This window comes from Euprymna scolopes, chromosome 22 (genome assembly GCF_053919585.1).
Source record: "Euprymna scolopes isolate OS-2025 chromosome 22, ASM5391958v1, whole genome shotgun sequence".
NCBI lineage: Eukaryota > Metazoa > Mollusca > Cephalopoda > Sepiida > Sepiolidae > Euprymna > Euprymna scolopes.
This window is the reverse complement of record NC_136503.1, coordinates 37,427,477-37,440,616: the sequence shown is the minus strand read 5'-3', so window position 1 is coordinate 37,440,616 and position 13,140 is coordinate 37,427,477. Positions and strand designations below refer to the sequence as shown.

The 13,140-nt window shown below is 35.2% G+C and overlaps 1 protein-coding gene across 1 annotated transcript in view; it reads right to left on the bottom strand.

The window, feature by feature from the left end:
• Positions 1–1,053: 1,053 nt before the first annotated feature.
• The window catches only part of LOC145243971 (structural maintenance of chromosomes flexible hinge domain-containing protein 1-like), a 157,265-nt gene continuing 145,178 nt past the window's right edge, over positions 1,054–13,140 (bottom strand). Inside the window, exons 45-49 of the mRNA XM_080107107.1 lie at positions 13,016–13,122; positions 9,965–10,035; positions 9,622–9,793; positions 8,531–8,689; positions 1,054–3,936 (exon numbers count right to left, since the gene is read on the bottom strand). Of these exons, the coding sequence (XP_079963233.1) occupies positions 3,602–3,936; positions 8,531–8,689; positions 9,622–9,793; positions 9,965–10,035; positions 13,016–13,122 (844 nt within the window). The 3' untranslated portion in view covers positions 1,054–3,601. The remainder of the gene's footprint in view (positions 3,937–8,530; positions 8,690–9,621; positions 9,794–9,964; positions 10,036–13,015; positions 13,123–13,140) is intronic.

Genomic DNA, 13,140 nt, shown 5'->3' with positions numbered 1-13,140 from the left:
CATATTTCTCATTGTTTATAAAGATGGTGACTATTTTTCCATCAATTCAGCATAAAGCACTTATTCTAAATCAACAGACTATAACAGTTGTCAGTTTTTAACTGACAACAAGTCTAGTATAATATATATCACACACACCTCAGTGTTGAAAGAAGAGTAATATCTCTAATTGAACCATGCCTAATTTGTGTTGATAACCATTGTACTACTGACATATTTTATAACTAATATAGAAAATTATATCCTTTCATTTTTTAAAAAAATATAAATAAAGGAAGTATTAATGATTAATATTAATACTAACTGAAGACTGTTTTTTTTTTTTTTTAAAGATCTCTCCCTTGAGTTGTATCTATTGCTGCTGGTCAGTTTCTTCAACTTGGTCATGGTTAAATAGCGGAAATGATGACGATGATTATAGGTAGCTCACTGTTATGCTAGTAGCAGCCAAGTCTTATGGAAGGCAATGAAATTTCTTTATGAAAAAAAAAAGAAAAAAAAACAAAAATAAATATAAAAAAAATATGGTGCTTATACAGTTTAGTCAAGACATTAAAAAATGAAAATATTGAAAAAAAAAAAAAAAAAAAGAAAAAAAAAAGTTATATTGTATGTACTCGTTATGGTCTGAAGTTCTCTGAAAAAATAATTTCACTTAATTTCATCAAGTAGTTTTTATTTTACAGCGAAAAAACAATTTGTTATGATACCGAGCAAAAGGTTCGATTTTTAGGAAGAAAAGCTAGTAATAAAGATGGGAAGGGAGTGTTGGCGCTTTAACTGGAGTTATCTCCCTTTGGCGTGAGGAACAAATTTCGTAATGGCTGACTTCAACGTGCTCTCATAAAAACGTATTTTTCTGCTGTAAAATAAAAACTACTCTATCAAATTAAATGAAATTTTTTTCCGGAGACCTTCAGTCCAAAACAAATACGTACAATATAACCTTTTATTAATATTTTCATTTTTTAATGTCTTGACTAAACTGTACAAATATAAAAAATATATACACAAAAATAATGAAGCTAAATAATAATCAATTCATTCACATAATTGAATTTAGTTAGATTTTCCAACTTTTATTGTTATTTCTCTCCTTTGTCTTCCAACTTCATGATCCAATCACCTGCATTATTTTAAGAATTGTGTAAATGGAGGAGCGGAAAGAAAAAACAATTTCAGAATTAATCTAAGGGCCAATATGTATACATTCTCCTTTATTTGAATTTTTTTTAATATAGAAATTCAAGAAATGTTTTCTTAAATTAATGCTTTTTTAATACATTTCTCAAAACTTCTGATATATAAATCAAGAGACAGGGATTAAGAAAGAGAGAGAGAAACACACACACACACAGAGAAGGCGAGAGAGAGAAACACACACACACACACAGAAGGCGAGAGAGAGACACACACACACACACAGAAGGCGAGAGAGAGAGACACACACACACACACACAAAAGGAGAAAGAGACACAGAGAAGGCAAGAGAGAGAAAGACACACACACACACACACACACAGAAGGCAAGAGAGGGAGACACACACAGAGACGGCAAGAGAGGGAGACACACACAGAGACGGCAAGAGAGAGAAGGCGAGAGACACAGAGAAAGAGAGAGAAGGCGAGAGACACAGAGAAAGAGAGAGAAGGCGAGAGACACAGAGAAAGAGAGAGAAGGCGAGAGACACAGAGAAAGAGAGAGAAGGCGAGAGAGAAGGCGAGAGACACAGAGAAAGAGAGAGAAGGCGAGAGACACAGAGAAGGCGAGAGAGAAGGCGAGAGACACAGAGAAGGCGAGAGAGAAGGCGAGAGACACAGAGAAGGCGAGAGAGAAGGCGAGAGACACAGAGAAGGCGAGAGAGAAGGCGAGAGACACAGAGAAGGCGAGAGAGAAGGCGAGAGACACAGAGAAGGCGAGAGAGAAGGCGAGAGACACAGAGAAGGCGAGAGAGAAGGCGAGAGACACAGAGAAGGCGAGAGAGAAGGCGAGAGACACAGAGAAGGCGAGAGAGAAGGCGAGAGACAGAGAGAGAGAGAAGGCGAGAGAGAGAGAAGGCGAGAGACAGAGAGAGAGAGAAGGCGAGAGACAGAGAGAGAGAGAAGGCGAGAGACAGAGAAGGCGAGAGACAGAGAGAGAGAGAAGGCGAGAGACAGAGAGAGAGAGAAGGCGAGAGACAGAGAGAGAGAGAAGGCGAGAGACAGAGAGCGAGAGACACAGAGAGAGAGAAGACGAGACAAAGACACACAGAGAGAGAAGGCGAGAGACAAAGACACACAGAGAGAGAAGGCGAGAGACAAAGACACACAGAGAGAGAAGGCGAGAGACAAAGACACACAGAGAGAGAAGGCGAGAGACAAAGACACACAGAGAGAGAAGGCGAGAGACAAAGACACACAGAGAGAGAAGGCGAGAGACAAAGACACACAGAGAGAGAAGGCGAGAGACAAAGACACACAGAGAGAGAAGGCGAGAGACAAAGACACACAGAGAGAGAAGGCGAGAGACAAAGACACACAGAGAGAGAAGGCGAGAGACAAAGACACACAGAGAGAGAAGGCGAGAGACAAAGACACACAGAGAGAGAAGGCGAGAGACAAAGACACACAGAGAGAGAAGGCGAGAGACAAAGACACACAGAGAGAGAAGGCGAGAGACAAAGACACACAGAGAGAGAAGGCGAGAGACAAAGACACACAGAGAGAGAAGGCGAGAGACAAAGACACACAGAGAGAGAAGGCGAGAGACAAAGACATAGAGAAGGCGAGAGACAAAGACACACAGAGAGAGAAGGCGAGAGACAAAGACACAGAGAGAGAGAAGGCGAGAGACAAAGACACAGAGAGAGAGAAGGCGAGAGACAAAGACACAGAGAAAGAGAGAGGTGAGAGACAAAGACACAGAGAGAGAGAGAGAGAGAGGTGAGAGAAAAATAGAGAGAAGGTGAGAGAAAGATAGAGAGAAGGTGAGAGAAAGATAGAGAGAAGGTGAGAGAAAGATAGAGAGAAGGTGAGAGAAAGATAGAGAGAAGGTGAGAGAAAGATAGAGAGAGAAGGTGATTGAGAGAAGGTGATTGAGAGAAATCAAAACAAACTGAAGCCAATAGTTTCAAAAGCTGTATTTACAGTAGAGTTTTACCTATGTTGTGAAATACAGTGATTGGCAGTCATTTGTGGATGAGAAAGCCACAAACAAATCTCAAGAAGCCTGAATGTTCAGGAATCACAAAAAGGGTTGAATCCTAACGAGGTTCATTGGCACACAATGTACAAAAGGCAAAAGAAAACAGGACTTGGCGGTCAAGTGCAATTGAAGTTTTAGGGTTAACTTTCTGATACCATATTATGAAAAAGTGATGTTCACTGGCTCAAAATGAAAAGAAAGGAAGGAATTCAGGTGTAGTCCATGTATTTAACAGTAAGAAATAATAAAATAAGTTTAAAAATTAAGATTGGGGAGGGAGAGATGAAGTAGTAGTAGCTTTTGGATATTTTTGTTTTTTTTTAATGTGTGAAGTACTGGCTCTGTGTGAAAGACTACAGAATGTTGAGCTAATGGTAGAGAAGTTCAAAAGATGACGCGCTGTTAGAAGTCAGAGTTCAAGTCTTCCGTAGTCGCTTTCTGCCATCATCCGAAGTGACAGGTGTCATGGAAGCAATACGTTTACTTTGCCGTGTTGGCGTGAAGTTGCTGTTATTCATTGTGCTGCTGCCAATTTGGCCAAGACTATTGACAGGGGTGTAAGATTTGCCTGAGAGGGACGTGCCATTCAGGGCTGGAGATAAAGGAGAAGAAATCATTCCACCCGGATATGATGCAGATAATGAGGATGAAGTTGGGAAACGTGGTCGCTTGTTTAATTGTGGAGTATCCATATTCTTTTCGGATAATTTGTATTTTGAAGCCATTGATCCGGACTGGGTCATACACATACCTAAAAAAAAACAAAAAAAAAAAAAAAAAAAAAAAAAATTATAAATCTCAAAATATATATCATTATCATTATGTATTTGGTTAAGTGTTAGTTTTACTCATTTAGATCCGCTTTAAAGCTTCATCACTCACTCATGTTGCGACACAATTTCAAACAATTTTACAGTTTATAGGTCACTTTCTCAGCTATATTTTGAAAAAAAAAAAAAAAAAAAAAAAGAAAATTTTTTAATTTTCGTTCAGTAAAACAAAAGTTATAAAATTACTGTGTTCCAAAATTCTCAGAATTTGTAAAGTATGTAGCAACAATTTTTTTCTGACTGGCTGTTGGTTACCATAGCAACCAAATCTGTTACGCTACCTCAAATCGGCTGGGAACGATGGAGATGATGACATAAGATATAAAAAAACAGTCACTAATAATTCACTGCTGTCCCATTCTGTCGCTCAGCTGTACTGTCGCTAATAATTCACCATCATTGTGCTCAAATGCTAACTGACCTTTCGCCTTTGCTCGCTGGCAAAAGCTGACTGCTTGATGAGCGCCACAATTCAGAGAAAAAAAAAGAAAAATCAAAGAGAGAGAGAGAGGGGGGGTAACAAGTGAAAGAGAGAAGATATTATTTTAAAGTAGTTTGGAAAAATCATGGATTACATAGAAAAATGCGAGCATGAAAACAAAGTAATTTGGTTAAGATTAAACATGGAAAAGTAAAAGGACTGGTTGTTAAAACTGGAAAAGAAAAAGACATATTCTAAAGAGATATTCTAGTAAAAAGTATAATTTTATAACTTAAAATATTGCAGAATTAATTAAGAATTGATTATATAATGTTCAATTGAATTTAAAAAAAAATTCTTAATGCTGCAATGTTTTAAATTAGAAATTTAGTATTTTTTTTTACTAGAATATCTTGTTTTTTTTCTATATAATATGACATTTTCACTCATTTCTGGAATAGTTTTTGTAAAAGACAGGATATTAAAATCTCTTCATATGAATTACTTTTTTTTATGGAAATCACTTCAGGCAAGGCATGAAGCTACTTTGATTATATTGTTAGTTTGTAATTTTCCATTCATCTTCACATTTTATCAGCTTTTATCTTTTTCCTCCACTTTTTTCAAGTTAGACATTTTACATGTCGAGCTTTTTTTTTTCCAAAGTGACTCATCTGATTTACATAAATTCAATAGTATTTTGCAAAGAATGTTTTTATGAATGAATGCTACCTAACTACTATATATTAAATATATATCTCGTTATACAAAGACCCTTTAAGAAAAAAGTTGAGCCCTCTAAGAGAATTAAGAAAAAATGATCAACAAAATGCAATATTCTGACTTCCTGCCACTGAATATTGTTTATGCCTGCCAATTTGGCATTTATAAGTACCTAATTTCCCTCAATTTCCATGTTAATTTCTGGTAGTCTGGAGACAGAATACCAGCCTACAAAGGGTGACTTTGCGCCTTAGTTTAAATCTCCTGACTGGCAGAAGTCGTCCCATTACATTGTGCTTCATTTTTCATATCGCAGTTTGTAAGTTGTACATAATTAATTTCAGATTGCAGATTTTTTTATACATGGCAGTATTTAAAAAAATATACATTTTTAGATATATTTATTTAGTATTTTTGGCCCCCTCGACAAAAGTCTGTCCGCACTTTTGGAATTTTTTGAAATTTTGCACAAACATTAAACATGATATGAGTAAAAAAGTAACAGAACAGATTTTTCGGGAAAACTTCAGTTTTCTTTTTTTGCAGGGTGCAGAACTCAAATTTACATATATTAAGGCCTAAAACTGCATTGTTTGCTCATTTTCACCCGGATTTGATGTCCCCTGGGGACTTTTGGGACTAAATGGGGGGGGGGGTGCTGAACTCAGTCATTTTTTTTAATGCCTCATTTACTGTGCACTCACGGGGGACCATGCATGCTTCACTTGTTAAAAGTTTAATTCACCCCAAAAAGTACTTTGTCATCAAGATGCAAGGGGATACTGTTAACTATGATCCAGATTTATAAAGAGTATCCTAAGTGAGGAGTTTTGTATTGAAAATGAAAAGGGAAGAAATGGGTAAAGAGAAATGAAAAATGTTAATAATTCAAGTGATCAAATGTGTTGAAGGTTGGTGAGAAAATTTTCACAGCTTGTACATCTGTTTATGAATTGTAATATGTTTGTAGTGAAGATGTGAAAGATGAGTTTTTATGATATTACAGTAACTAGTATGGTTGGTGAGAAGGAATGACTGGTAGTGGCAAGAGATTTGAACGGTCATGTTGGAAAGACATCTTGTTTTGAAGATGCTTATGGAGGAAATTGATATGGCAATAAGAATGCAGAAGAAAGAATTTTAGAATTTAATCTTGCATGGACATGTTGGATGCAAACACTATTTTTAGGAAAAGGAAAACCATTTGGGTATGTATGAATTTGAAATAGCAAAGACTCAGCTACACCCTTTTCCTCAGAAAAGGCTGCCAACATAAACCAGTTATTTGTTGAAGGAAGTTTATAATTCATAAGGAGAATTAATATCTCAAGGAGAATGGTGTGGAGAATGAAAAACATGAAATGCGAATTTACAGACCAAGTGAATGAGTGTTTGCTTACTAGATCTCGTTCAGAAAACGTGGAAGTTAAAAGATATAGTGTTGAAGGTAACAAATGAGACTCGTGGTGACATGATAGTGTGATGAGCAAGTTGAGAAATGTATATAAAAAAAATGCAGAAATGATGGTGTGAGTTGAGAAAAACTTTAAAGATATTGTTGAAGTGAAATGCATTTGAAATGACAATGTAGTGTTAGCAACAAATGAACAAAACAAAAGATTTGATTGGAAATGCTGTTATGAAAGATTGTTGAATACTGAATTATCACGAGAGAAAATTTCAGTTACAGAAGCAGTATTTGGATTAGTCATAAGAATTTAAAAAACAATGTTAGGGAGGGAAGCTGTGAATATAATGAAGTAAGGTTGTAGATGTTGCAGTGATGCTCTGGTTAAAACAGGTATTAAGATGATCATATACTTGAGAAATCTGATAAAAGGGATTGTTCCTTAAGATTGAAATTTTAGTACAATTGTGAACTATTACAAGGGTAAAAGGGAAGCACTACAAATGATTAAAGTTGGTGGATCACGTACTAAAAATGGTTGAGAGAATAATTAAGTAAAAGTCAGATAAACATGAATGAAATGCTGTTTGGTTTTATGTCTGGGCAAAGTACCATTCATGTTATATTTTGAGTATCTTGGTAAGAGGAACCTTTATTTTATTTTGGATTTAGAGAAAGCTTTTAACCGCTAAAACGTGTCTGATAGGCTCTGCTTAAATCGAATTGAAATTTGTTCAAACAAGGTACAGAAATGTTCAAAGAGAAGTTAAAATGAACAGCACATTTAGTGACACCTGTAAACAGAAGTATATAGAAGCTAGAAGTAACGTTAAGAAAGAAATAGCGACAGCTAAGAGAGAATTTACTGAAACCACTAAAAACTGCATCGAAGCACAAAAATTAGTAAATCGTAACTTCTGGAAAATCTAAAACAGTGTAGTAAATAATGGGCAATCAACAATTCCCCCACTAACCAACAATCACGAGGTTGTTTGCTCAGCAACCGACAAGGCTAATATGCTTGCCAGCCGGTTTGTCTCAAACTCCACACTGGACCCTTCCAACCATCCCCTGCCTGACTTTCCTTTGCGGACAGACGCCACGCTAGACGATCTAAAAATCACCCCTGCTCAGGTACACGCTATCATAAAAAACCTTGACACTTCAAAAAGCATGTGGACCTGATCTCATCCCGGCTGTGCTATTAAAAAAGTGCTCAGCCGAAGTAGCTCCAGTTCTCTCCAAACTCTACAACAAATGCCTTAATGAATCATGCTTTCAATTATATTGAAAACATTGCCAGGGCCGCTGTGAAAAAGGTAGGCTCTCTCTACCGTGCTAGAAAACTACTGACACCTGAAAGTATCCTGTACCTCTATAAGGCCACCATTCGCCCATGTATGGAGTATTGTTGTCACATTTGGGCTGGTTCATCTGCTGCTAGTCTCTCACTCCTAGACAAGGTTCAAAAGAGAGTCGCCAATCTGATAGGCCCTGAACTGGCATCTAAGCTTCAGCCTCTGTCCCATCGACGAAACATTGCATCCCTCTGCCTGTTCTACAAGTATTTTAAGGGTGAATGCTCTGATGAACTGCAGATACTTGTGCCCCCCCCCCCACGACGTAGACACCCTCGACAAACCCGACAGGCAGCTAAATCCCACCCTCACACAGAGATCCCTAGATGTAAAAGATCTTTCTACTCCAGTAGTTTCTTCCCCAGAACCGCTAGACTCTGGAATTCCATTCCAGGTCCCTGCTTCTCTAACTGTACTGACATGCAGAAGTTCAAGTGTAACGTGAACAGACATCTTGCTGCCCAAATGCCAACATAGTGCCCCAGTAGTTGCTGCCCCTGATAGTAGTAGAATATTTTTTTTTTGCAAAAGATAATCATGCAGAAAAAAAAATTTTCCTTGTCCTAGAAGATAGAGTTAGAGAATTATAAAGGTGGAGAATTTACCCAGTTTTTGCTCAATAGTTTGCAGTCGTTCTTCAGCTTCCGAGCATTCCTTCAGTTTTATTTGCATTTCAGGTGTTTCCATTGAACTTTGTTGTTCAACCAATTCTGATTCAGAGATCTGTCGTTTTTTCACTGCACTTCTGTAGTTATGCAATATTTCTAGAAAAATTGAAAGATGAGAAAAAAACAAACATTTAATTTAAAAATAAGAATTTAAAAAATAATGTTTAGAAATACAAAACCCAATTCATCAAATTCACCAACAAATTGAAAAAACAAACAAACAAAAAAAACCCGCGAGAGAGAATTTTACTACAAAATTTAAACTTGTCTGATGAACAAAGATATAAAAATTGCATTATTAATGGCATTCTTGACAACATGTTAATGTTTTTTCAGCTAAACTAAGAACTATGCTTTCTTTTTACTATTTCTTTTTGTTATGTTTTCCGATACAAAAAGTAATGATATTGTTAAGAATTCTGAATTTTAATGTTTTTCATACACAATATACTATTATCCAAGTAAGACTGGATTAATGTTAAACAAATCAATCTATGTAGGATTTTTATGCCTTAAAAATAATTTAAATTTTAAGTGAAAAATTAAATGGTTGGTATTTAAATTTTAAAAATTATTTAAAATTTTCATGATATGCAAAACCCATGATTTTTTCACCTGACAACTTTTCTAAGAAATAATATCAATTTTAAAAAAATACATAAAACTTGGGACTGTACGGTATTTCAAAGGGAAGTCTTTATTTATACAAGAGGTTAGCATGCTCTTATTTCGTCCGCTATGACTGGACAGAAGTCCTAAGTAATCACAACTGTATTATAAGTGTCACTTGCACGGAGGATTGAAACTTTAATCCCCAGAAAAGTAACTTTATGACTTTATGACTGAATTTTAACAAGAACTTTATCCACTATGACACAGTCTAAATACAATAATCAATCTTCAGCTCAAATTCAGAATAAATCTCATTTCATTAAAACATTTGATTTGCAAATAGAAATGAAAATGAACTCAGATTATTACTGTAACATAAAATCAACAAAAATTCACATTTTGAGAGAAATTCTTACCTATTTGTGTGCAGATGGCATGATATGCAACTGGTAATGGTGCACCAAAAACAGCCCCACGGAGTTTCTCTAATGGTAGAGCTTTGTTCATTAATCCTCCAAATTTACCATTACTCCGAATGCGGTCGCCATCTCTGGTTAAAATGGTTGGGCAATGGGCAAATTTTACAATCTAACAAAAAAAAAAAAAAAAAAAAAAAAAAAAAACAATTTAAGTTTGAATCTCAGCAGATTTGTTTTTACTAACAAATTTTTGGAAAAATTGTCAGATCAAATTAAGAGCAATGGTTTAGAAAATTTGCCATTGCAAAAAACTGAATTATTTTATTTAGCCAAGTCTTACCTCTTGTCTGTAGGAATTTGCATGGTCTAAAGAATCAAGGAACATTGTATCTCCTAAAAGCATTCCAAACACTGCAAGGAAAAAACAACTTTAATTTTAACATCTTGTATCGTAAAATATATTTCTCTAAGCAATATATATAATTTCATATATGTAGCGCAGTGACTCAGGTGGCAGAGTACTTATCTCGCATGCAAGTGAATTGGGTTTTGAATCCTTAAGTTTGGATATGTTCTACCGATGAGCCCAAAGGAAAGTAAAACTTGAGTTTAGAATTTCCAGCCTGTGGCTTTCAGGGTCTGTGTGTGCTGCAGTGTTATTGATTCTGGAAATAATTATAAAAAAAAAAAAAAAAAAAAAAAATTTTTTTACACGCACACAAGTATAAGACTTGTGGTCATGATTACAGCTCCTATGTTTGCAATGCAATGCTCCATTCAAGTGAGACTAGCAGTAGTACTACAACTAAGCAGATACCTGGACGGGGGCCTATCAGTGTAAATGATGCTCCTCAATCTGCATGTTAATAAAAAGATCGGTGATGATGAGAATATAAATCAAAATGATCTTGTCAAAGTCAAACCCAAGTAGCAATCTGTCTGACATATTGATATTATTTAAAGAAAAAGAAAATTTTTTGCATTATGTTATTTAGCACAATATAATTTACTTCAGTTTTTCCTGTAAATACTTATTCCAGCTAAAAATACTGAGTTTAGTACTTTCCCTTACTGACTTAACCTGAAATCTGAATTTACACCCTTATTAAAAAAGGATTTTGACATTTCTCTAGTTTTACTATTAAACTATTTCTTAAAATTGTTTATTACAATATTATATAAAATATTTTCCATTTTAACTTCCACATGTTTATAAAACATGCTACAAGAATCTTTCAAATTGATCAATGTGACCATCTTAGACTTTTACAAATATGAAATGATTATTCGGTCTTAGATTTACAACCTTTTGTCTTGTACAATTACATTCAACGTTTAAAATATTAAAAGTTAATTCCTGTTTCACCCAGAAAAATAATTTGGAGTGAAATGAGTTTCAGCCCAGTTAAATAATTTTTTTTTTTCTTTTATCCCTTTTGAGGCTGTGGAAGTGACAAAAAAAAAAAAATGTATCAATAATTAGTGTCATATCCTCTGCGCGAGCCTTTCCTAGCCTCACACAAAAACACGTTCACATTTCAAGCTATATTACTTGTCGCATACATATGCGCCCACGTCCACACACATACATATATTCACGTTCGCGTACATACACTCACATTCACGTGTATATACACACATGTACTCACACACGCGCACAGATGGACGATGTCACTTCCTTTCAATGGAAATCCACACATGCGCAAAAGACCACCGGAAAAAAGTATAAAAGGAAGAGACAAGCTGTTTCTAACCCTTTTAGGCACAGCTTTCGACCGCACGTACCTCACGTCACTTGCTACTATGTGGAACAAAAAGCTAACAGACCGTATGTACACATTCTCACTCTTTCACTCTCTATCTACTACTGGTCCCTGAGAACACCTTCGCGTAGCTGACTGCTAACTGACATCAACCCTCTATCCTTTTCTTTGTCTACACGATGGACTGCCATTTCTCGTTCTATTACATTACTCACTTCTCTTCCCACGCACGAACCAACAATAGTGACCTGAACTTGAGATGAAAACACATTTCCTTTTTCCTTCTACAATACCAGTCCTCTACAAACGATGGTTACACCCGCGCGGACATGAACACATGTTATATCTAAAACATTCATTCTTTCAACAGTAAATAAACGTGACGTTTATCTTATCCATCAAACAGTAAATAAACGTGACGTTTATCTTATCCATCAATTGAGTCTTCAATTCCATTCGTTTCATTATTCTTTTGTAATGGGATTGGGATTTATATATCCTAGTCCTCTACACCTCTAAGAATTCTTGTATATACAGATATATTATAAAATACAATATATTACATATATTTTTTTAATATTTACTTCCAACAGTGTTTAATACATGAGCAGAGTTTAATATTATAAAAAAATATATTTATGGCAACTAAGCTACACAGAAACCACTTCAGTCGCAAAGGAAATAAGACTAAATACATCTGGCATTTAGCCAGATGATTTCCTTTGGGAATGAAACATGAACGTTTCTATGTAGCTTACTTACCATATATATTTATTTTCATACTACTATATATATAAAAATAGAAGGTACTTTCTTTGTGTGCTAGTTTGTTCCCTATGTACTCTGAAATAGCTCAGATTTTTTTTTTTTTTTTTTTTTTTTTTTAAAATTTCACACAAATGTACTTTTTGCGCCTGGGAGTGTTTTGAGATTTTGTTTCAGAGTATTAAAAATCAATAATTGAAAAAATCTGATTAAAGTCTGATTTTGACCAAAGTTAACATTGTTATACATCCTAACATCACAAGTGCATTTGAGAAGTTTTATCACCAAACAAGCAGAAGGGCCCTACTTATAAAATGAACAGTAAGTTCTTTGATAAGACAGAGGTGGGTTCAAAATAAATATTTCTGTTTAGTGAAATGTAGACTACAATGTATTGCGAATTAAATCACTGCAGAGAGGCGTGTAAAGCTTCCTCTTGGTGCACCGCAGTGGATTCCTGACTAGAGCAGGCAATCAATTGATTTGATTGAAAAATGGGCGATTTTATCCATTTTGATGATAAAAGTTTTGGAAGTGTGAAACATTCTTGATCCTCAATCCTGGGCAACGTTGAGTCTCCCTGCTAGTATATATAGCACATTATAATGGTTGCTGATTATCCAAGAAATATTAGATTTGTATATATATTGTTTTTTCAGGAGAAAAGGTCAATACAGGAGTTGCTTTGTAATATCCTTTACACTAAACATGTCTGAAATAATTTTTAATTTTTTGCATGAATTGGCAAATTATGATTTCTTGATTTTTCTAAACATGTCTGAAATAATTTTTAATTTTTTGCATGAATTGGCAAATTATGATTTCTTGATTTTTCTTTTCCGATGGCATTTTATTTTTCTTACCTAATTTACACTTGTCTTCTTGGTGGGAAAATTTCAAGAGCTTCCTTGCATAAACCGGATTCCCTGAAGGTTTCCAATGGGGTTTGAATTTTTCATGAGGTAGAAGTCTTAAAAAGAAAAAGAAA